This window comes from Micropterus salmoides, unplaced genomic scaffold (assembly GCF_014851395.1).
Source record: "Micropterus salmoides isolate LMB-PRFRI ecotype aquatic unplaced genomic scaffold, ASM1485139v1 Ms_hic_scaffold_14, whole genome shotgun sequence".
Lineage (NCBI taxonomy): Eukaryota > Metazoa > Chordata > Actinopteri > Centrarchiformes > Centrarchidae > Micropterus > Micropterus salmoides.
This window is the reverse complement of record NW_024040485.1, coordinates 29,086,328-29,111,297: the sequence shown is the minus strand read 5'-3', so window position 1 is coordinate 29,111,297 and position 24,970 is coordinate 29,086,328. Positions and strand designations below refer to the sequence as shown.

Here is a 24,970-nt window from a genome sequence, read left to right as displayed (position 1 = left end):
GAAGGAAGTTGCACTCCGTCGGTACCCTTCATTTCCATTTGCACTCAATATGTACTGCTTCCTTCCATTCGCACTGTTTACTATTTTTGCACCGTTTACTGTGGCTTCTGTGTTTTTTTAATTTGATTTTAATATATATTTAAAATAAATTAACATCTAAATCAATTAACATATACTCAGACAACACTGTATGGGTTGCATCCTGGATAGATCTAATACAGAGAGCTAAGACTTGAAAGTGCTACAGTACCTGTTTTAACTGGTTCTGGGTCTGTGTCAGCTGGTTTTGGACCTCCTGGAACTTTTCCTTGGTCTGCTGGTTTTCCTTCTGGGCCTCCTCCAGCTCCTGCTGGGACTTCTGGGCCTGGTTGGGGAACAAAAAATCTCAATAGAACAGAAGCCTGGTCCCAGATGTTTGTAACTGTCTGTTCAACAACATGTCACCATGGGAAGGGCCTAATTTGTGTGCAGTGGATAACTAAGTGAAACACTGAAAAAGCATCACGACATGTTTACAGTATCAAGAAATTAACCAGTTATTTCTCTTTTGTTCCTTATATTCAAACACATTGCAACTGTGTTGTTGTGGTTCCTTGTCACGGAGAAATACTGACACCAAACATTTTATGAAAGGCGTCTATTAGGGCTGGGCGATTTATCCTAAAATGTTATCACAAAAACAAATCTTATCATATCATTTGATATCCATAATCACAATAATCGTCAAATTATTATTTATTTAAAGGTGAATTTTTGCACCTGAGGGAAAGTTGAAGAAACAAGATGGTTAATTGTGTTATTAAACCTTTTTAACACTTGATGCCAAAAAGTGGATCACTTAAAAAATCTGAGACAATTATGAAAGAACAAATCTGCTTGAGTAAAATATTTTTTCAGTCCCTTTTCCTCAACAAAAATACATATTTTAAGTTTGTTATATTCTTATTTGTGAAAATTATATCACAATAATTATCATTATTGTTTTTTTGCCCAGCCTTAGTCTCTGTTGCAAATTGTTCCGTCCAGGAACTGTGGTGAAAGCATATTTGGTGGGAAACATCAATTAAACTGGGAGGCCTCAGACTGAACATGTGAGACTAAATGAAGTGTTTGCAAAGCAAGGTATTGTTTATTTAAAACATCTGGTGGGGCTCTATATTGTATGTTGGGTTAATAAAAGGCTTAACTTTACCGATGGGGTGTTAATCTCTAAACACCTCAGGATTTGTAACGTTGATGCATAAAATTTTTGATTTCTATGCATGATTTATTCCCGGCCATTGTGACTACTTGAGATTTCTGTCCCCCACCACAACCCAAAAATATCTCACCGCCTCCTGTTTATTCTGCACCTCCGCCTTCAGTGTAATCAGTTCCTCTCGGGCCTTGTTGAGCTCCTCCTGGGCTTTAGTCAGCTCCTGCTGAACCTCCTGGCTCGGAGCCGCCTCACTTCCTGCTTTAGCAGCTGTTTCTGCAACCAGCTGGAACACACGTAATCATAACCACACACACAAATGATCTCACTATTTCAGCTTTCATCCAAATTAAACTGGTTGTCTGCTGAAGCCTTAAACCTGAGCTAACTCCACATCTGCAGCCCCACCTTGTCATGCTGGACTTTCAGCTCCTCATACTGGGTCTTGTAGCGTCGTCCAATCTTCTTGACCTGGGTGATGGTCTTGTTCTTTTCCAGAATGTCGCTGGTTTTAGCTTCCAGGTCTTTCTTCAGAGTGTCTCTCTCTGACGCCAGACGGGCCACAGAGTCTCTGAGGGCTTGCAGCTGAGACTGAGCAGAGTTACTGCTGGCATTGGATCTGATGCACACATAATAAAAATCTCCTTTAGGTTATTTTTAGGGATGAATAAATCAGTCTACCACTGCTGCTCTGGTCCTTTTAACTATCAAATTACAAAAGATCAAATACAGACCACAGGGCATTTACCACAGAAATTAAATCATTACTAGCCAGTCTCTGGATGCTAACTGCAACTAATGCTAAAAAAGCTAATTAGCGGTTACTGTTTTGGTAAAACTTCAAGGTGTGTGTACCTTGCTAGTTCAGTCTTCAGCTTGGCGGTCTCTTCAGTTTGCTGTGTCATGCGTCTCTGCAGAGCTTCTCTCTCGGTGGTGAGTTTCTGTCTCTCCTCAACATCGCCGTCTTTCTGTTGGCTAACCAGTTGCTGTGGACGACATTCAATCAAGTTTAAATTTAAAGATAAAACCGAGAGAAAGTGGAAAACATGAGCTGTATTAAATATCACAGTGACAAAACACTAATAAAATAATAATGCAGTTAATGAAAATACATGGACAGTATGTAAAAAGTCTGCAATAAACACCAGAATATGTGCAATATAAAATACTTTGCTGCAGGAATTTCATGCAGGTATACACACTCTCGCCCTCCTCTTTGTCCATGTTCCTAAACACACAGACACACTGCAGTTACCTGTGCTTTGGCCTTCCAGCGTTTGAGGTCTTCCTCCAGTATCCTCTTGTCGGCCTGCAAGGAGCCATTTTTCTCTGACAGCTGAGACAAAGAGTGATGTAGTGGGCTGATGTCCGACTGGAGCTTTGTAACCTGAGAGAGACAGAGGACGACAGAAGAGAAGAGATATTAAGCGTATTTCACAGGTTGTGAACAAACAACAAACAGCTCTATGGTGGAAATTTAATGTAAAAAAAAGTTAGAGTTAAATTCAGAGAAGAGCTGCATCAGACTGGTAAACTGCACTCGTTTGTTCTCACCTGACTGCATCAGGGTTTAGATTCAAATAGGCCCTAATAAAACTATCTTTTAATCTTTTTAGTCACAGACTCAAGTGATTATCCGATTGTAGCCACAAATGTAGTAAAAATCAAAACCAGCCACAGCTAACCATTAAAGGGAAACAAAGGATACACTATAACACTTACTTTAACCTGAGCTTGCTGCAGCTCTTGTTCCAGTTTATCTCTGTCCATTTTCATTATCCTGTTGGTTTCTTGGAGAGCACCGAGAGTCTCCAACTTCTTCAGCTGTTCCTCCTGCTGAGCCAGAGTCTTCGATGCAGCCTGAATCAAGGAAGGGAGGCAAACAGACACATTATAATAAATACTATTCTCTCACGCCACTTTTGTTCTTTTTAGCCTCAAGTAAGCATCGTTCGTTTGTCAAAGTTGTACTTGGCTACCCAGCTATCTTAGATCCTAAGATAATTTGCAACAATTTCCAGTAAGGAACCACTTATTTGTTCATTGTGCTGTTATTGTTTATGCCTTCTATTAAACACTGGCAATGGAACAGGGACAGAGTAAGTTGTTGTAAGCCAATATTCCAATTAGGGATGCACAGAAATGAAATCTTTGGCCAAAGCTGAATATAATGAAAAACTTTTTTCAAATTTTTTACAGTTATTTGGCCTTTTTTCCCCCTCCATTGCATAAATGAAATAGTCAAAATGTGCTCTATACACCGTGTTTCCCACAGGATGTGGAGAGACTATGGTGGGTGGGTCCGGGGCCCGAGAGGGTCTGGTAAAGTAAATTACCTGTGTCCATTTCCTTTTAATGGACACAGGTAATATATGTTTTATACTTTATGTGAATATAATCCAATTAATCTTATTTCCATCCTGTATAGACGCCTTACCTCACCGAACATTCGGTGCATCCCTAATTGCATATTTCACATGAATCTTTTTCAAATCCTCAAGGTCATCATTCCACATTACCTACCACCCAGCTTTAGATTTGCTACAAGTTCCCAGGTTCTCACTTTTGAGATAATACTAGGGGCAACCATCCCTGAACCAAAAGTTTACTCAAGACACAGGGATGAATGTGATGCTGTTCTCATCAGCAGCAGTCGACGGGCGGACCGTGTTCTGCGCCGACAGAGCTTAAAACTGCGGCAAGATGAGAGGAGACGGACTCTGTGTTTACATCGATGGTGCTCAAATGCAATCCAACTGGATGGACACCGTTTCCTAAATGTCAGACTTCTTATGTGAAGATGAAAACCATATTATCATCGCTATATTGTTGCTGCTGTTTACATTCCCTTACATGAAAATTCAAAAAAATGCACTACAGAATTACTTCCTGGGTGTATAAATAACTATATTTATATATTTTTATTTTACAATGTTACCATAATCTAATATACATTTATTTATCTGTTTAGTTCTATGTGTGTAGCATGAAGGGCCTACAAACTTTACTTCATTGTGCAACCTTGATCATTTACAGGTACGCTAACCAGTGAGCTACCCAAATTCCCTGTATTTAGTTATCAATCTCCAGTCTTCCATTCCTCCAATTCATACCAGCAGTTTCTCCCTCTCAGCGTTTAGAGCTTCCTGTAGCTCCTTCAATTCTCTGTCTTGGTGTTCCACTCGCTGTTTGTGGCGAAGAGCTTCTTCCTCAGACACCTCGCTTCGAGCCACAGCGATCTCTTTCTCACTCCGCACAAACCTACAACACACACACTTCAAACTTATTTCCAATGATTTCACACTGAGACGTTGAGAGGATAAGGGTTTACTTTGCCCTACATGTCAACAAAATTCAGTAATACCCCTGGTGTTGCAGAATTACCTGAGTATTTCTAGTATCTGTTCAGTGGTCTTCCCTTCCCCGCTGAATGGCAGGTCAACCTGCAGCTGTTTCTGTTGTTGTTGTTGCAGCTCCCGACTCCGTGTGGCCATTTCATCCATCTGTTGGTGCAGCAGTGAATTCTGCTTCCCCAGCTCCGCACAGCGACGACTCTTATTGGACAGATCCTCCTGAAAAGTTATGACCAATCAGAAAGAAAACATACTCTGAGAGCAGTGTTTGTGGCTTTAAGAAACTTACAGAAACCTTAAGGAATCTTTGAAAGGCACCAGTGTTCGAAAACGGCAATCTGGTTCAAGTTTACATTAACTTAATGTAGAGACAGAGTAAGAAATCATTTTTATTTTAAAGTAGTTTAATCTGTATATGCTCAACACCTCAAAGCTGTGTGAAAAGACCCAGGGGTGCCTAGTTTCTTCCCTCTCTGGTTAGTCATCCTACCTTCAGCTGTCTCTCCATAGTGGCCCAGCCTGCAGTTTTCTCCTGCAGGAGGGAGGTGGTCTTGTTCAGTCGCTCCTCGAAATCCCTCTTCTGTGCCGCTTCTTGCTGAGTTCTTTTCTTCAACTCCTGCAGGGCCTCCACATCAGCAGCATGAAGCATCAGCTCCCGCTCATACTTAGCCTGCGCCTCTCCAGCTAGTTTAGTCTAAGAGGAAGACAGAGGGGAAACAGTGGGCCAGTAGCTTATTTTGAGTTAAACTGTTCACGTTTCAGAAGATGCCATGCGTGCATTTTAGTTTTTTGTGGTTGTATTTACCTAAGTACTTATCTTTTTGATAAACTTGCAATCAATCAGTAGGATAACACAGCTATCAGAGTCATGTCAAGTGTGAGGTTTTGAATGGGAAAAATGTAATTCACGATACATATGCTAACTGGTAGGGACTGCATGTGTGTTTGTGTGTTAATGAACCTGCAGCAGGCTGTCCTGTATGGCCTTCTGCTCCTGTGTAACAGCAGCAGCAGCTCTCTCCAGCGCCTCCTGTTGCTCTGCCTGGCTGGCCTTCAGACTGCGCTGCAGCTCACACACCTGGACAGTTGTATCGGCAGAAAGGTCAGTGCACCAGTGCAGCTGAAAATGTTAGTCAGGGCTGTCTAATTTCTTTAGCAAAAAAGGTATGAAGTGACTTAATTGAAAAGTCAGGTGAACTGTTTCTCCTGTTTTATTGCGCCTCTACAGATGAATGGAGCCATGCTGAAGAATGTGGTGGAAATTGTACATTTCCTTGTGGAGAATTTAACAAATAAATAAGTTACAACAAACAGTTGCCTTTGTGTTATTTATTAACGTAAAAAAATAAAAAAATAAAACCCAAACAGAAGTATTTGAGCTCGGCCAGAGAGCTCAGACACCCATCGGCTGATTAATTAATAATACATTTAACAGTGGACGGTGATTGTGTGCGTCAACAAGAAAAACCTTGAGCCAGCGAGGAAGCTCATTTTTCATAGGATAGAAGTCTGCCTAAGACAAAACAATCTCAAAGATGTTCAGTAGAGTAAAAACACTGGTATAATCAACAGTTTAATAACTAGTATAGTAACTTATTTATTTGTTATATTATATTGTTATAATTCATATTTTATGTTTCCCTCTGCAGACAAAATATAAAATGAAAGTCTAATGCACAAACTAACGGAGACTCAACTTAAAGAAGTCTTACAAATGGACAAGAAAAAGACAAAGTCCAAACAAACTTTCATAAAAGACAAAATGTGAATGTGATTAAATACAGACCCATTTCTATAAAGGTTCTCGTGTATAAATGTGTGCAACAGGCTTACTTGTTTTTCCACTGCATCCACAGCCTGTCTCCTCTCTTCTTCCACCTGCTGCTTCATTTTCTCCACCTCTAAAATCCTGTTCTCCAGCTGCTTCTGCACTTCCTCAGACTCCTTGAGCCGGATCTCCAGAGGGGAGCGAGACTGAAGAATGGAGGAGGATCAGTTTACGTATGTGAACAGGTAAAGGTAGAGTAAAACGTGTAAAGGAAAAAAAAACAGAAGACACTAGAGAAGAACAGGGTGTGTTGCTGAATTACTAAGAAACAGAAGAGCTATACCTCCTTTTCTTTCTTCAGACTGTCTTCCAGAGTCAGTACCACAGCCCTGTACTGCTCCACAGTAGCATTAGCATTCTTTAGCTGCTCTGCTAGTTCACTGTTTTGTTCCTCAGCAGTACGCAGCAGACCTTTCACCTCTGCAAGCTCCTGCTCTGATTGGCTGGGCTGCTGGGAGGATGCTGGCACTGGAGAGCGTACTGAGGGGATTCAGACACGAGGGAAGCAGTTAGAAAGTGACAGTATTAGCATTAGACTCTTATCAACCCTCAACAATAAACTTAAAACGTGTGTGTCCACATACTACAAATATGTTTTTTACTACTAAGTGCTGCTGCTTACCTCTAAGTGGTGCTCTGAGGGCTGAAGCTCTGGTAGCGGGGGTGGTTGTGTTGCTGGAGCTAGTAACAGCCTCAGAGGATGAAGCAGAAGCCAGCTGGGCTTTCAGTGCTGCCACCTGCTGTTCAGAGCTTTGTAACAACTCCCTTGTCTTCTGCTGCAAGGTGTTCTGGGTCTCCAGCTGTTTCTTAGCTTCTAATAACTGAGCCTGCACAGGAGGTGAAGGTGACAGAAGATTATACGCAATACTTGAGAGTATATATGTGCATTAAAGGTATAAACTCTACACATACGTCCATAGTGCGCCCGAGGGTGTGTCTCTGCGCTACTTCCTGGTCCAGTCTGGTCTTCATTGAAGCCAGTTCTGCCTCCAGGTTCTCTATCTTGTTGTTCAGTCGCTGGCGAGTGTCTGTCTCTGTACGCTCCATTGTCAGCTATACCAATGAGATAGGAGGAGGAAAATCGGAGAATTCAATTCAAAGAACTTTATTTATCCGTTAGGTACTTCATTCGTGCACACAGCACAATATACCACAACACACACACACACACACACACAGTGTAATAAACAGTTCTATGTAAATAAGTAAGGCTCACAAAGTACAATAAATACATGATAAATAGGCAGAAAACATTAAAAGATTGAGTTAAAAATAGATAAATAAATAAAAGAAATCACCAATCCACACACACACGGACACACACATTGATGAATACGTTAATCAACCATTCATGGTTCTAATGGATGTGTGAACAAAACTTGTCATGGCTCTCTTAGTCCTGAATGTGAGTGATCCGTATCTCTGGCCTGAGGGTAGAAGACTGTAGTGGCTGTGCAGTGTCCGAGGCTATTTGTGTTCCTTTTAGTTTAGTTCCTTTTAGATGGATGTTTGACAGTGATCCAAACCAGGCTGATAAATTCAAGGTTATTACAGATTCAATGAATGCATTTGTAGAAAGCTATCAGGACTCACTAGTGAACCTGAGGTCTGCAGAGCTTCCTCAAGAAAAAGAGGCGCCGCTGACACTTTGAGAAAATGTTTTCACCGTTTGGTCGGAAGGTAAGTTTGTGATCAATTATTGTCCCGAGGTATCTGTATGATTCAACCCTTTCTACTGGCTGGTTGCTGACTAACAGAGTGGGGATGATGGAAACATGAGGTAAAAATGAATTTAAGGTTTATCTGAATGTTTGGCAACTTCACTGGTACTGCTGTGGATGCAATAAGATGACAGAAAATCCATTTCACCTTTAACTGAGGTAAATTCAAGTCATTATGGTGTAAAGTGTTGTGAACTCCATGACACTTTCTGTACATTACATCAATGATATTACATCGAGACTCTCGATTCCTATAACCTTGCCGAATAACAAGTTTAAAATTGAGAGTTTCAATTGTTCAACGGAGAATAAAAACACTGCTGTGTGATGTGGTACCTGCATAGTCTTGAGGTTGGTGAGCAGCAGGTTCTGGTTACGTTGCTCGGCCATCACAGCTTCCTTCTCTCGATTGAGTCGACTCTCTGCTTGTCTCAGCATGTCTCTCTCTTTAGTTAGATTCTCTACGCGCACCTACAGACACAGAAGGGACAATAACATAATTAGGTAATAGTTGAGAAGTAGGCAGAAACTTGTACTTCTTTAGCACCGTTCATGTCTTCTGACCACTCAAAGTGCTTTACACTACTTGTCTCATTCATACATTCACACCCATTCATTCACTAACGGTAGAAGCGACCTGCTCTACCTCTTAAGCCACAGCCGCCCCACAAAACCGAGAGGATGATAAATGCATTTAAAACAAAACTTTGCAGGCTGGTTGTTCACAGGGCGCGATAGCTTTTATAAGTTTGGGTGGTGGGTTTTCATATAGCAGCCACACTTGGCGTATTATTTATCAACAGACTTTACAACAGGGCCAAAGGCTCCATTATTGCAAAAATGTAAACAACATGTGGTATTTATGAGCTGATTATCAGTTTAAAAATAAACTAATCCACCAATGTCTTCACTTTGGAGTGGTAAAAAGGCAGCGCTAATGGCCACTGAACAAACAGTGCTGACTGCCCAAGCTCTTAATGGGATAATCTGCTAAAAAGGCATAGAAAGAAAGCCAGTAATGTGTGTACATCTCCTGATTTAAACAACTGGGTAATTATGTATGGAAATAAAGGTAGTTAAAATTCAACAAATTTACTGACTATACACTGTCTGCAGAACAACACTAGGCTAGAACTGCACTCAAGTAATATAGAAATGCATATGATCACACCAACAGTCAAATAAATGTAGTCTATTCAGTGTCATGAACATAAAACTAGACGTGTGTGAAGATGAAGAATGACAGCGTTTATCTGATTTCACCTCTCTCAGGCTGCATCCACACTACTGCGTTTTCTTTTTAAAGCAGAGACCTTTTGCTACGTTTGCACTTCTCCGTCTTTGTTTTGAAACTCTGGAGAGCGTTTTAGTGAAGACGGGCAAAAAAACAGAGGACTTATGAAACGATGAATCTCTGATTGGGTGTTATAAGTCATGCAAAGCAGAAACAAAGCTACTGACATAGTTTTTGACGTGGTATTTTTATTAAAAATATTTTGTACTGTGCAAACAACACTTATTCTCTGCATGTCGGCGTATTTACTTTGAGACCACTCCCAGTCTGTTTTCTGCCGCCACAGCCGCTTTTAACTCCCGTGTTATCATTATCATCAGGGTATTGTACAAAATGTGCCAAAAGAATATTAAAATGTACTGATACACACACTGAAACTGTTTCAACAAGTTTTATATTGAAAACTACATATAAAACTGCAGTTTTGTTTGCATAAAAAAAATAAACAGCAAATACCTTTTGTAAACATATGAAAATCAACTAAGTGTGCATTATCAAGATTTTATATTATATAGGTAATACAATGACCCCGTGCACAGTTACATGAAAATAAATAAGTATTTATAGTGATATTAACTGCAATGAGCCCAAAAACTGACGTAAATACAGAGCAGTCTGTAGCGTTTCTAGAGATGCTGGTTGGTTGACTAAACTGCGTAACGTGTTCTCATGTGCAGTGGACGAACACACTCTGCCGACACGACGAACACAGCAACGGAACAACGTGTAGCGTTTTTACAAGAGCAGCAACACTGAGAGCTTCAGTTTACACGCTGTTAGCAAGTCAGAGAGACAAACCAAAACTAAAAGTTAACTCACCCTGCATTCACTACGAGGTGTTATTTTCTTCAATCAAGTTTCCCTCAGCACTCTCATAAAAACTAAAATACGACCGGACTTCAGAGTGAGTGAAAAATCTCTGCAGCGTTGTCTTCTGCCGTGTTGTCATTGACCCAAACAAACCCATGTTGCATTCTGCGCATGCGCGCCTGCTTCTGGGAGACGCTGGACAGTGTTTGCCGTGAGATTTTAACAGAGTGGTTAACCGTACCCGGTTGTCATGGTAATTAAAATGTGTACGGTAATAATAACCCTTGGAAATTTTACCATGGTTTACCGTTAAACCGGTAATCGTTTCATCCCTATGCGGTTCTTCGCCTGCATTCATTTATTCTTTCGCCAAATCTTCTGTAACTTCAGAATAAACCATCTGCTACCTGTTTACATGCGTGCCCAGTGTACCTGCACAGCTACCAAATGTGCGTTTTCAGTAGTTTTAATGTAGACAGAGATCAACTCTGATACGCAGCTAAAACGCTGGTGTGGACGGAGATCGTATTTGTTTTTAAACTCAAACAGAGTAGTGTGGGGCCTCAGATCCAACTTTTTGTTGATGCGTAACCCTGTCTCACAGTGAAGTTATACAGATATCTACACCTCATCATATCCATCATTAAGATAATTAAGCTTCTCTTGTTCCTCACCTCTTCCAGTGCCAGTTTTTCATTAGTCTGTCGGAGGTCTTGGCTCATGGTGTGGATGATGTGCTCGTGTCGTTGGGCCATTGCAGCCATTTTTTGGTTCCTGTCCTGTAGGGCAGAGATCTCTCTGCGGTAGGCGGATGCAGTCTCCTGGAGCATCTCATACCTGAAATACACAGAGATATAAAGAACAGTGAACTCCAAGAACTGAAAAATGAGGCAGCTGCAGTAGCTGTAATGGACCCAACAAACCTCTTGTTGCTGAACTCTAGCTGAGAGGTCAGCTTTGCGTGGCTGGAGCGGAGCTCTGTCAGCTGCTTCTGCAGCCTGTCGTTTGTTTCATTCGACATCCTGTCGTTCTCTGCCTTCTCCTTCTTGTACAGAGTAAAGGCATCGTTCAGCTGGAAATGTAGAGACACACGCATCAACTCAGAACAGCTACTGAACACAAAACGTTTATTTTTTCTCACATTTGTATGAAGATGAAGAGAAATGCAGATTTAAGTGCGAGCGCGTTGATGTTTGTGTGTACCTGTTTTAAAGCAGCTTTAGCCTGAGCAGTCTGTGCCGACTCTGCAGCAGCGGCTCTCTGAGGGGTTGAGCGAGTAGCTGGGACTGAAGGCTTGACTTGTGCAGGGTGGGATGAAGAATCTGAACCTACAGACACACATGAAAAACTTAACCTCATTCTGTCAACAGCATTACACAGACAGTTTCCACATTCACCATATGTGTAAGTATTTTGGTGTTACTTTGCGGAGGCAGGCTGAAGCCGGTGCTCTGTGTCAGCAGGGCCTTGAACATGTCTCTCTGCCTGGCGCTGGAGTCAGCCAGCTGTTTCTGCTGGTTCCTCTGCTCTCTCAGCTGCTCCACCTCCTTCTGAAGCTTATCCACACTGGCCTCCAACTCTGACACACTGAAAGGAAGACAGAGGTAATGTTTACAACCAGTAGCTTCACTGCTCAGTTTCACCTGATCCACAGCAGGAAACACAACTGAACATGAATAGAAATGCACGGATGGATTCTAGAAACATTTGACGTTACTTGTACAGAAACGGATTGAAGTGTGGGTCTAATAGATAACTTAAGATTCATATCAACTTTCATATTAGTTTAGGTCAGTAACAGATTCATAATATCTGCTCACGGTACTCCACTTATCATTACTCTGCACTGGCTCCTTGTTGCTGCTTGCATTAAATTCAAGTGACTAATGCTCAACTACAGAGTGGCCAGTAGCCCAGCACCCACCTACCTGAACTTCCCACTTTAAGGTTAATGAGCTATCCCGTACAATCGTCAAATGACTGATGATAAGACCTATTGTCATCGTGAGGCAGGAAAGGTCTGAAGGTTCTCAGTCATCCAGGTTATCCAAAGAAGGTTAAAGTCAAGGGCAACTGGACTTGGTGTAAGACAATAGAAGACGTTTCGTCGCTCATCCAAGAGACTTCTTCAGTTCCCAAATTACTGGTAGGTAAACTCAGCTATTTAACCTCTGTGGGGTCGTTTTGCAAAGATCATCGCAAACGACCCCATGAGGGACGAGGGACGAAACGTCTTCTATTATCTTCAACCAAGTCCAGTTGCCCTTGACTTTAACCTTCTTTGGAGGCAGGAAATCTCAATCCAAGCTCTTCTCCTGTTTGGTGCGTCGATGTCGAAACGAGTTACCAAACTCGATTCGGTCATCAGAATCTCTCCGTCTTCAAAAATGACTTGAAGACCTACATCTTACAAGAGTACCGCTTAACCTACCGTGTTCTTGCGCTCTCTCTATCCCATTAAAAATCTTCCTTCATGTAAACTGCAACCTTTTGGAGCAGAGTTTGGAACTTGGAATTTGTAGATCAAGTCTTAATCTTAATCTACTGGGGCTTGGATTGCACAACATTTGTAGGTTGATTTGGGCAGAAGCGTCTCAGTAGGTAACAGCAGTAGCACTTATTACCGCGCCGATGTGACTTGGCTCTGATGTCTGTCCTTTTCCTCCTCCAGCTCCCTCAGCCTTCCCAGCAGGGTTTGGTTCTGCCTCTGCAGCTCCTCCACGCTGCGGAAGGACAGAGGGTGTGGACTGATGACCTCGGAGGTGCTGGAGATGTTGGCGACGCTGCCGTCTTCCTTGGTCACCTGATTACCTCTGGCTTCCTCCAGCTCCACCAGAAGAGCGCACAGCTGGACAAGATACAAATTAATGAATGAAAGCATCTGCACCAATCAGATCTAATTATTCTGCATGTTTAAAATCACAGTTATTCCCTATATTCCATCCCTCCCCTGTTCACATGATAGTTAAATAATCTGATCAGATAAAGCAAAAGAACTGCACCAAAGAATTGAATCTAAATAAAAGTGCTGTGCACTGTATGTAATCACATTGACAGAATTGTGTGTACCTGTGCTGAAGTATCCTCCAGCTGTCTCTCTGTCCTCAGTTTGTCTCTCTCCATGGCATCACAGCCCTGCTTGGCCTCGTCTTTCTCTTTTTGTAAACTGTAAATCTCCTAATGACAAAAAAGTAAACAAAATGCATGTTCAAATTAACAGACTATTGTTGTTATCCAGAATTTAATAAAACATTATGTACACATTGACAAACACAGACAGAACATGGACTTGTGGCGGACCGTTCTAGCCTGTTCCAGCTTGTTGCACAAGGACGCCATGGATCTCTGCATACTCTCGTACTCCTCTCTCTGCCGCTTGAGGACAGGAGCCTTGGACTCAACCTCCTGGACAATCTCATCCAGAACTCGGCTCACTCTCCTGGTCTCCTGCTTCTCAAGCTGAAGCTGCGTCTGACACTCTGCATACGCATTATACAGCTGAACACAGGGACAGAGAAGGAAGGATTAATACTTCATAGTGTGCGTCAGGTAGACGACTCATTATAAAGACGAATGATTTTCTATGTCTTAGCCTCAAAAGTAAAATTCCATTTACTTTATATCATCGCTTTTCAGTGGACTGTTTAGTCCAATACATTCAATCTAAATCAAGTTTTATATCACAGCAAGATGATATTCGTAAAAATGAAACCCAACAGGTGAGCAGTTTGTAGTTACAACACAAAGAAATTAATTAACAATAAAGAAGTGGGATAAAATAAGTGTTGTGTTTATACAGGTGCTGCCAGATGTTTTAGGGCCACAGGTAGCTAATGTGTCAATTTAATAAAAGGTTATGCATACATTTGACATACAATATCATGACACACATTGATACCAGAAAAATGTCCCTCCTGTTATGAGTTTAACCCTGTATGTCCCATTAAACTCACATCAAAAAACTTCATGCCAGGCTTGACAATTGCGGCGATGGAAGCTGCTGATGGACACATGGAGTCCAGCTGCTCCTCAGTCAGCGAGGGCCCACCTGGAACAGAACAAACAGGTAAAAATAAAATGTGGTGACACACTTAATGCACATATGTACACACAATACAGTGACAAAACATACTGCACACGTAGGTAATGTGAAAGTTTAAGTAAATGTGTGTGTTCTTACAGCAGTGTCTGCCTGCAGCCTTCACTGTGGCGTTTTCCAGCTCTTTCTCCATTTTCTTGATCTTTTCTCGAAGCTCTGCTTCAAGACGCGTCTTTAGTTCTTCTCCCTCCGACACCTTCTTCTCTAGAGTCTTATTAGCTGCAAAGATTGATCACAAAGGTCATCGTTAATACTTAATAATGGAAATCTACACGTGACTGAGAAAAACAGGGCCTTAGTGGATTTTTTCCTAATTTAGAATTGGTGTTCTTTATCTGCCCGGTTATATATTAAGATTATACAATAGTCAGTCAGCCAAATGCAGCTAACAATGGTGAGGAAGGGACAGATTTTGACAGGTTCATGCTTCCAAAAGGTAATCAGTGTTGTTGCTGGTCCTGTGTTAGGGTTAGTGTTTGTGATCCGTGTGTTCTCTCTCCCTTTCGCGCTCTTTCTCCAGGTATGTGCCGGTACCGTGACGTCATTCTCGCGGCTGCGTCTGGTGATCGCTAATCAGCTGCAGGAATAAGGAGCCCTCAAGGTTGGAGAAGCGGGCGAAGAGTGTCGGGATCGTGTTGGCGGCGTGTGCTGTGCTGCGATGTGGGAAGCAGCGGGCAGGCTACTAATCTTGTTTCTTTTTGTTATTTCACAGACGCCCCCATAACTTTCGTTGTATTAAGTCCCCTATTTTTGCCTGTAGTTTTGGTTTATCCCCTAATCATCTCCAGTGGCGATCACTTTCCGTTTTGCTGCCTGATTATAGTAAACTTTGTTAAAACTTGTGTCACCTGTCTGACTTTCCGCCCCCGGGTATTCAATTCTAGCCGTTAGTCACAGATCCCCTGGATGCCACGGGGATGTAACAGTGTCAACGATGGCCATTTAGAAATTACATGTCTCAAGGCGAAAAGAGTATTTAGGACAAAAGGGAACAGAGCAATCAGTACTTCATTTTAAATTCATATACTTTCATCATAAAGATTTACTATTCTGAAATAAAAAAAACAACAACTGTTAAATCATCAATTATTAATCAAACAGTTTAAACAAAGTTTAAATGGTGAAAAGAGAGCAGTTTTTTTTACTCAACATCTCTTAGCATAATCCAGGCAGCAGGGATGTTTGTCGCCACAATGTAATTGAGAAAACAATTTAGTAATATACAAACATAATTTCTAGGAAACAGGGTCGGTCAGGAAAGCTATTGATGTTGATGAGATTACTCTGCATAGTGTAGGCAGACCATTTTGTGCTTATTTATAAACTAACCTGTCAATGTTGTACGGTTTTTAATAATGTAGAAGGATTAGCGCTAGATAGCTTATCAAGAAAAATCAAAATGGTCAAAATGCTTTGGTATCCATTTTTTTTTAATAACCAAGTGACAAATCTAAAAACTTGAATGATACCTTCCCCGACGTCTTTAACCAGCTTGCTGAGCTCTTCCACAGCTCTGCTCAGTTCTTGGTTCTTGGTCTCTGTGGCTGTTGCAGAACCCTACAGGGAGAACAAAGACATCACATAAAAATGAAGAATTTCAAATATTGTGGGGAGAAAAAAAAGGAATAACATGACATTATTTATTTATTTTAATTATGAGAATATACAGGTGCATCTTAAAAAAAACCTGTAAGTCTTTGCATTCATTAAATTGGGTTTCAAATGCAAAATGCATTTTTGTAAAAATATTAGTGCTGGGCAACGATTAAAATTTTAATCGCAATTAATCGCATTGTTACGCGCAAAATGAATAATGAATTCTAAAGTAGTGTATTGTGCACTTTTAATTTAAATGTACTGCTATAAACACAGAAGTGCCATAACATTTGCAAACACGCTTTTTACAAGCAGTATTCCCTTTGCACAGTAGCAATAAAATATTTACATTAATTAAACATTAATGTAATCAAATCAAATATTAAACCAAAGCTGTTTGCCACTGCCAGGGTATCACCTTTTATCTAGCTTGTTAAAACAAGTTAAGAGTCCAGAGACTCGATCATAACAGGCTCCTTCTGAGCTACAGGTTAACATTTATAAATTTGTTTTATTGTTTTTTTTCCTCAACAAGTGTCAGCAGAAACTTTTTTCTTTTATCAGGGAGCAGCATAAACAGTCTATTTTCAGCAGCAAGTGTCCCTGTTAGAGCGAGGTGAAGTGGTCGCCTCACACACACGCTCACCGCAGAAGTTGAATCGTCTAGAACGCGACGCGCAACACAAATCATTGGAAGAGAGACTGATCCTCGCCGTTTGTGAGTTTCCAGAATCTATTACTGTTTACTAAATATCAGGACATCAGCAGGAGGGAATTCACACGGCAGAGCGTACCCTCCAAAACTAGATGAAGGCCTGTCAGGTAAAGTTATGTTAGCCTATAATTTTAACTCAAGTTAAAGAGGCTACAGATTCGTAGCGCACACAAGCCGTTGCCATGGTTACTATCCATAGCGCGCCTGCCGTTTACTCGCGGAGCGCTTGTCTCCTGTTCACCTGGAGAGCGAAGAGCGACCCCGCAGGGCCAAACGACTACTGTCTCCATTAATTAATTAATGACTTAACGCAATAATAACGCATGTGCCCAGCCCTGATATATATGAATTGTCACGTACAGTGTACAGCAGTACAAAAATTCTTAATTTTTTGTGATGCACCTGTACTCCTCCTTGCAGGTATTCTCACCTTGTAGAGCGAAGACAACTTGACATGAGCGTTGAGCTCATTGCGGTATTTCTCCTCCATGGCACTCTGCTCGTCTTTAGCCTGGAGAGACATGCAGACCATATCTATCATATCACGTATATGTTGTTTAAGGTTTAAACTGACTGGCACTATATTACATCTTTTGTTCCCCCATCACAACACATATTTTATCCTGTACATATTAGGTTAAATATATGATATTCCTTGTTTGACTACTTAAAAAGATCCTAAAAATGAGAGCTAAAAAAGCAAACTAAAGTCTTGGAGGAAGGTTATTCCAAAGTCAGTGACTACTGTAAGATCCCACTTCATCTTCACCTAGGGCATGAGTCAGTCAACAGTGCCTGCTTTCAGGACCTGAGGGTCTTCACGATTGTGTGAGGAGCCCGTGAGCTATACACCAGCTATAATCTATTCCAATACAGATGCAGCCATGCAGCATAACAATCAAATGAGAAGCAAATCTAAATCTTAATACTCGTCTGTGTCCATTAAATTCTCTGGACTGTATACTGGTGTGTTTATTACCTGTTTCAGTTTGTTGTTGAGGTCTTCAGCTCTCTTACTTTGGCTTTCACTGGTTTCCTTCAGAGAAGCGAGCTGACGTTCCAGTTCAGTCACCTGTTGAAGAGAAAAGTTACTTCAGAAGACACTAGCACTGCGGATTGGACGCCACGGCTCATCATCTCTTTATCTTTAATGAGGCATTTCAGTGAAACCTGAAAACAGACAGAACCGTAGTGAAAACTTAAACAGGCCAAGATTAACAGTTCTCTTTTAACTCTGAGGGTTATGTACCTGTGACTTATTAATAGGTTTTCTTCTTGCAAACAATTTAATCCCTGACATTTTGGAATATAAATCCATAAAACTATGGATCTGGTTGTTTTCTAACCCTCTAAAGAATGAATATAAGCTAGTGAAGAGAACAGCACACATTAACTGGCACTTTAACTGGATCAAATTCAGTGGTAATATAGTTACACAAGCTATTCAGTTAATGCATTTTTATTTTACGTGTGTTTTGTTTGTGTATTACCTGCTCCTTGCTGTTCTTCAGACTACCCTGTAGCTCCAGGATCTCTTTGCCTTTCTCTCTGTTGATGTTCAACAGTTCATCAGTTTTGGTCTTCAGTTCTGCTGTTAACCACTCGATTTTCTTCTCGTGTAACTCCTTCTCCTGCTCCATGCGATTCTCCCGGTGCTAAAACATACAAAGCCAGATCATATAATCACATAAAACACATAAATAAATACAGACTTCTGGTAGGCACTTTATCCATTTACTATTTTAAAAATCACACCCGGTAGTGTCCTGAGGATTTGTGGCAAGTGGATCAGTCAAGACCTAAATTAAGATTCAGACTTTTTTGCTACTGCTTAAAAGGTAGAATGAGTGCACTGAAGGAGAGGATGGAGATGAAGAGCAACTCAGGTGGTGTGATTTCTGTTGCACAGGCAGGTGCGGGCGACTTTGTTAGCTCGCTAAAGTATCAGCCTTCCTAACACAACAAATGTAACATTCCAAAACTAGTAGTCCGAGGGCCTTTCTCATTTCCCAAATTTCCACCTCCTCGAGGCACATTAGTCCCGCCCCCACCCAAGATGCGAGCTCGAGGAGGAGACGCGAGGAGAGAGGAGCGGAGGAAGCGGGCATTTAACGAAATGAGATGTCCTTTCCTCGGAGCCGTCATTTTAAAGAGACGTAAATTAAATAAGACCTGTTGCACAGCTGCATCATCTAGAGCTGTGATCTCTGTCAGAGCAGCTTTTGCACTAAAGGCTACAGATAATTTTTTCACAATCCAGAAACGTGTCTGTCAACATTATAACACGTAGAAACATCTCGAGGTTACAATAAACATTATCTGTTAAAAACAGTCATATTACAGCAGCCTGATCATTCACCAGGCTACACAGTAGACTAGGCCTCCCACTTTTTGGTCTGTAAGCAGGAGATCATTACAGCCCTCAGCTTGATGTGACGAGCGTTTCATCATCAGTCCCTTTACAAAATGACACAGTAACATTTATCTCATATAGCCCCGATTACAGCGGTCATCACAGGACTCTACTGTTGGAATAACGTGCAGACTACATGGGCACTATTAAGCTATTAAAACATGAAACAGATCAGTGCTGCCTAATAATTTGACTTCAGCTGCTGTTTTGTCCCGATTATAGCATCTGCATGGACGTTTTACTCCCACCTCCACCTGTAGCTTTCCATGAGATTTCTTTCTTGCGTGTTATATTGATGCATGAGTGTTTTCTTTAACGATTTACTTTGATGATTAGAAAGGCTGCTGTCAAGTCATTTCCATCCGTGCAGTAATGTCACAGCAAATATCGTGGGACAAAACAAAAAAACCCTGCAGTAATAAACTTGACAGGAAGTGTCGGAAGATTTATTTTTATTAATTTATGTTGCTGTGGCGCGTGTGTAAATGCGCACAGTGTCACTGGGGAGACGCTTCATCCAGCCGCTATTTACTGTTCATTCTTACAATCCCGCATGACTTTCAACAATAACAACATCAGTGATATCAAAGTTAAATGACATTAAGGAATGCGGTTAGAACAGGATCTTTATAAAGGCGCTACGCAAACGATGAAGGGCAGGAAGTTCGATCGCGCATTTGATTATTTTTAATAGGCTTAACTGATACAACAGGAACAGTGCAGCGTCCTGCTCCAGCCATGGGTTGGTCCAGCTGCTTGTCACGCCTCTTGCAAACATCAATGTATCCTCGCTTATAGCTCCTCCAGCAAGCCTCCTCGATCCTCGATCCGCATTTTAAGAATTGAGATGTCCTTCAAGATGGCGTGCTGAGATTGATTTCCGGGTCACACGCTCAAGGATCAAGGTGACAGAAATTTGGGAAATGAGAAAGGCCCCTAATCTCAATTTACAAGTTTTGAGAAACTTGAGGTCTGCAGTGCCGAGTCCTTTTCTGTCCAACACAAAAGCCTCCGCGGCTACCACAGCAGTCCCAAAGCTGCCAGTCAGAGACAACATTACTGTTGGCAGTGTATGTTTTCACTAACGTTGTAAAACTTTTGCAGCAGCTTTGTCATACACAGGGTGTGCACTTCTGGTGTTGAGCAACTTTGAATGTCGTGTATACAAACCAGAACCGACAAATCCAACTGATTCTACCTTTAAGAAGCTTATTTGTTGGTGGTCAGGAGCCATAATTATGAGTTTTCTTGGAGACGGCCTCTAGTGGTCATTTGGACAAACTGCAGTTTAATGCACATGAGCTTTGACATTGAGCTGTGATGGTTTCTTGTGTGTACCTGTACAGAAGACTCAGACGACTGTATATCATCCAGTTTTAACTGCAGTTCCATCTTGACTTTGCTGGTTTCTGTCAGCTTCTCATTCAGACGCTTCACATCCTCTGCAAACACACACAAAATTCACAAACAAAAATCACTAATGCTTTCCTGAATAGACAGCCTGTTGTTTGCTGCACAGACTGTAAAGCCCCTGAAGGTGAATTTTGATTTGTGATATTGGCTGTAAAAAGAAAACAGACTTGACTTGGCATGAAAAACCAAAGATTAATTGTTACCACTGTAACCAAAGGCCTGAAAATAACATAACATGCAGTATTAACATAAGTAAAGATGTTCCTTTATTGATTCCCTTTTAGGGGAAATTGGCACAGCAGTACAGGGGAATGTACTGATATGATACTGGGTGCTGTAGCGTTAAAAATCTGGATAACATGTCTTTGGACTGTTTCTGCATGTGTGTGTAAACCTGACATCTTACCAGTAAGGTTTTCCACCTCCTGCGTTCTTTTCTCCAACAGCCTCGCCAACTCTCTTTTCTCTGCCTCAATCTCATACTTGGCCTTGGTTTGCTGCAGCCACACACACACACAGAGTAAAGTACCTATATTATACACAGTAATTGAACTATAATACATTACACTAGGGATGCATCGAATGTTCGGCCACTGAAATTAATCTGCCGAAAATAGCAAAAAAAAAAATAAAATAAAAAAAAGCACTTTCAGTGTTCGGCCCAATAAGTCAAAACACCAAGTAAATGCAATTACGTTGACATGTCGGCAGTAAATTTAGAGTGCACACGTATTCAAGTCTTTATGGTAACTGAAACGGCCCAGAGCGAGCTGACAGGCAGGTTAGAGACTTTATCCTGTCAGTTTGTCTCTTTACAAAGACAAGTGTTGCAGTATGAGAGTCCTGCCTGAAGAGAGGCTGTGAAGTCTTCATGTTACGCCGTACGAGAACCACATACAACATTATTTATCAAACTGGGTCGGACTTGATGAATTTAGCGCGAGGAGGAAACACATGTGACAACATCCGGTTTTCAAAATAAGGTGCCCCCCCCCCCAACATAGTCTCTCTACATCCTGTGGGAAACACTGAGTAAAAAGCTCATTTTGACTGTTTAATTTATGCAATGGGGGAAAAAAGGCAAAATAAATGGGGAAAAAATGTGAATTTCCTTACTTACTAATTTTTTCATTATATTCGATTTTGGCTTTGGACAAGAATTTTGGTGCATCCCTACATTACACTACACACTAATCAGTCATAAATGACACACATGACAGACTGATGCATTACATATTTTAATTACAACGATCAACAGAAAATAATAAACACACCTGTTGTGGTTGTTTGTCTTCAGAGGTCTCTCCCTCTATTCCCTTCAAAGTGCTCAGCTCTTCGTCTGCACAGAGAGAAACATTAAGCTCACAACGAGGCCCAGAAAAACAGGAAAGCCCAGGTCTGTTCAACTTGATGTTTAGAGACTCCATCTCTTTTCAAGGGAGACTTGGCCAAGACAGCACGCCAGTTACAGTCTGGTGCTCTCTTCATCCAAATTTGGATTAATCTTAAGTTTTTCATTCAGCGGATTTTCTTCACTGATAAATGGACCTTGCTTTTTGAAAGTATATTAAATCAGTATCATTTTACAACTTTACAATCAGTGAAAACATGGAAGCTGTAGCTGTTGACTGTATCTAGCAAAGCAGAACACATATTTAACAATTAACCTTGTTCTGTGACATTTTAATGCTTTACTGTTGTTAAACCCTTAATCCATTTCAAGACAAAAGCACAGTGGATTGAAGAATGGATAATTTCAGCAAAATTATTAATTAAAAAGTGTAATGGGCATTCCATAAATACCATTTCCAAACATATGTAACCCTGAACTCCGTGAGACTCATGTTTAATGTGCTGCGTAAACCTAACAGTCGAAATATCTCGGTTCTCGGTGTTATCCAGACTTCAGGGACAACGTGTCTCTTTGGGATGATAAGTTTGACTCCGACGGTGGATAAATAACAGACTTACTGAGCTCTCTTTACTAATTCGAGCACACATGTATACACCGTTTGTGTGTTGCTGTGAGTCCTTCTGCAGAAGACAAGTGTTTGCCTAAGCTGTTGATCTGAAAAATCAAATTGCCATAACAGAAGCAAGCCTTAAGCCAGCCGCTGCTGACTTGAAGCACTGTTTCCTCAATAACTGAAGATAGGAAAGTGTGTGTTAATAGCATGTCTGTGAAAACTCACTGAGTTTTTTATTTTCCTCCTTAAGTGTCTGCAGGTCTCTGGTAGCAGACAGGATCTGGTCCTGACTCTCTGCAAGTCTCTTCTCGATATCAAAGTATTGCTGTTCTGTAGGGGCAGAGAGCATTTGACATATTACATGAGCACACAGTACACATCTTACAACTCCACGGACAAATGTATTTCACTACCGTCTGTCTATTGACAGACTAGTTTGAAATAGCAACAGATTTTATCAGCAGCAGCTTAACAGCTCTGTAAACTGTCATCATATTGTGCAAAAGGACACACGATTAGATTGCAGATTTTTAATATTAATGACTAGGACTGAACAATTAATCGAAATCTAATTGAAATTGCATTACAGCCTACTGCAATTTTCAACTCGCAGGAGGTGCAATATTTGTTAAACATACCATTTTAAATTAAATATTGACGTGCTGCAGAGATGTCCCGGGCTACACATCATATTCTACAGACTTCAGAAAAATCATCTTTGTTTGGTACAGATCCTTGCAAAAATACCACCATAATCAATTAAATGTGTTTTCCAATGAAACATAGAATAATTAGGAAAAAATTATTATTCCCTCCAATATCGCAAATCATATTGCAACTGCAGTATCAGTCAAAATAATCACAACTAGAAATTTAGTAAAATTGTTCAGCCCTATTATTGACCATCATATTGTTATGACTCTTAACTGCAAACTAAGATTGACTCAATGAAGTGGAATAATTTTATTGTAGGATAGATTTATGGGAAAACACATTTTTCTTAAACTTTACCAGAATTAACCTAATCCAGAATTCAAGGGCATAAATTCAGCTGAGCTGCTTTTCAGTAAAGTTAAAAAATTAAAAATGTCACACCAAAATTCACTTGAATTTATAACAAATATAAAAACAGACAAGCCTTTATTAAATATATGGGAATTTATCTTTTTTTCAGCATTAAGCATTGGTTTAGAGTCGGGTGCAGTGCGTAGTTATATGGCCAACTATAGACAAGTAGGGTCTGTTATTATTACTATTAGTATCATAACACAGAAATGACATGGACGGCAGGAACATCTTTTCAATCATTTCTCAAGACACCAAGAAAAAGCCTTTTATTAATTTTAGTGTATTCTTCCATTTCTATCCATATATCTATCTATCTCTATATCTCTATCTCTATCTCTACTATATCTACACACACACACACACACACTATTTCCATTTTTACTGCATCACTGTTGCAGAATTTTATTTCTTTTAACTTTATGTAATTTTGAATTGCTTGATTTAATTTGCCTCTGTTTTGAAATGTTTTTAAATGTAGAGCAAGTGCTGTATAAATCAACCTCATTATTATTAATATTTTTATTATTCTAAAGTGCATTGTGTGTCTCTTTCAAGAGGATTGAGTAAAATATTGAATTATAAATTAGATGTTTTTAAAATTTATTTTGGATAAATGAGTTGTCATATTGATACAGTAATTAAAAAAAAATAAGTCAGTCGTTAGATTAATCGACATCTTTTTAAATTACTCGTTTAGTGCAGCCCTAGCTGATTTCCGAAGATATCACACCACACCAAATTCCATCAATAAAATAACGTTATTTATCTTCCGCCAAAGTTAGCCTGCCCTTACTGTGACACCGTAACTTAGCTAACGTTAGCATGCCGTTGTCGGTTAAGCATTGTGGATCACAAACAACATAGGTTTTTATTTTTTTGCCGAATTCACCAGAAGACAGCTTTATAGCATTCTGGATGTTAACATGAGGTTTCTATAAAAGCTTACAAGCTAGAAAATTAGCTAACTCATTTTTACTTAGTTGCAGCTACCTACCGCTGTCTGCTTTGAACCGCTCGTGCTGCGTCCTGAGCTCCTCGTTAGCATTCTGCAGCTCCGTTACAAACTTCTCGAGCTTGTTCTGGACGCCTTTCGGGAGTTTGTTCAACTCCGTCCTTTCCAGAACCTGCAGCAGGACGGCCGCCATCTCCACCTATCCGCCCCCCAAAATATTAAACAGTAAATCGGCACCAAACTCCGGTATAAAAAGAATGTTTGGCTGTTTCACCATCCGCAAACCCGCTGATCACTTACTGAGAGAGCGTCATATCCGCTCTAAACTTTCAAAATAAAACAATCTTTGACAATCAAGTTAGATCACAGAGCAAAGTGAAAAACTACAGGCGTCATTTACGCAGGGGGACATGTCCTCACAACGTTTTGAAATGGCTGATTTTATCCCCCTCACTTTTTGAAAGCATTAGTTCTGTTCTGAAAAATAGCGACAAGAAAAGTAAAAAAACAAATTCTCATTAGTTCCTTCAGCCATCAGCCTCCACA

The 24,970-nt window shown here is 40.6% G+C and overlaps 1 protein-coding gene across 4 annotated transcripts in view; it reads right to left on the bottom strand.

Annotated features, from left to right (window-relative positions):
• LOC119902594 (nucleoprotein TPR-like) overlaps nt 1–24,736 on the bottom strand; it is a 40,605-nt gene extending 15,869 nt beyond the window's left edge. For 3 of the 4 annotated variants that reach the window (XM_038718888.1, XM_038718889.1, XM_038718892.1), the window contains exons 1-33: nt 24,467–24,617; nt 22,630–22,734; nt 21,712–21,776; nt 20,844–20,934; nt 20,363–20,466; nt 18,102–18,266; nt 17,591–17,683; nt 17,042–17,122; nt 15,770–15,857; nt 14,382–14,519; nt 14,155–14,249; nt 13,502–13,699; nt 13,271–13,378; nt 12,826–13,049; nt 11,625–11,788; nt 11,405–11,529; nt 11,125–11,273; nt 10,876–11,038; nt 8,434–8,568; nt 7,289–7,429; nt 6,999–7,203; nt 6,660–6,856; nt 6,382–6,522; nt 5,510–5,626; nt 5,039–5,242; nt 4,580–4,767; nt 4,309–4,456; nt 2,918–3,055; nt 2,451–2,582; nt 2,051–2,181; nt 1,604–1,814; nt 1,332–1,481; nt 251–364 (exon numbers count right to left, since the gene is read on the bottom strand). In XM_038718888.1, the coding sequence (XP_038574816.1) occupies nt 251–364; nt 1,332–1,481; nt 1,604–1,814; nt 2,051–2,181; nt 2,451–2,582; nt 2,918–3,055; nt 4,309–4,456; nt 4,580–4,767; nt 5,039–5,242; nt 5,510–5,626; nt 6,382–6,522; nt 6,660–6,856; nt 6,999–7,203; nt 7,289–7,429; nt 8,434–8,568; nt 10,876–11,038; nt 11,125–11,273; nt 11,405–11,529; nt 11,625–11,788; nt 12,826–13,049; nt 13,271–13,378; nt 13,502–13,699; nt 14,155–14,249; nt 14,382–14,519; nt 15,770–15,857; nt 17,042–17,122; nt 17,591–17,683; nt 18,102–18,266; nt 20,363–20,466; nt 20,844–20,934; nt 21,712–21,776; nt 22,630–22,734; nt 24,467–24,617 (4,659 nt within the window). Of the gene's footprint in view, nt 1–250; nt 365–1,331; nt 1,482–1,603; nt 1,815–2,050; nt 2,182–2,450; nt 2,583–2,917; nt 3,056–4,308; nt 4,457–4,579; nt 4,768–5,038; nt 5,243–5,509; nt 5,627–6,381; nt 6,523–6,659; nt 6,857–6,998; nt 7,204–7,288; nt 7,430–8,433; nt 8,569–10,875; nt 11,039–11,124; nt 11,274–11,404; nt 11,530–11,624; nt 11,789–12,825; nt 13,050–13,270; nt 13,379–13,501; nt 13,700–14,154; nt 14,250–14,381; nt 14,520–15,769; nt 15,858–17,041; nt 17,123–17,590; nt 17,684–18,101; nt 18,267–20,362; nt 20,467–20,843; nt 20,935–21,711; nt 21,777–22,629; nt 22,735–24,466 lie in introns of all 4 variants that reach the window. The other variant, XM_038718893.1, reaches the window with a different exon arrangement.
• Nucleotides 24,737–24,970: the final 234 nt, after the last annotated feature.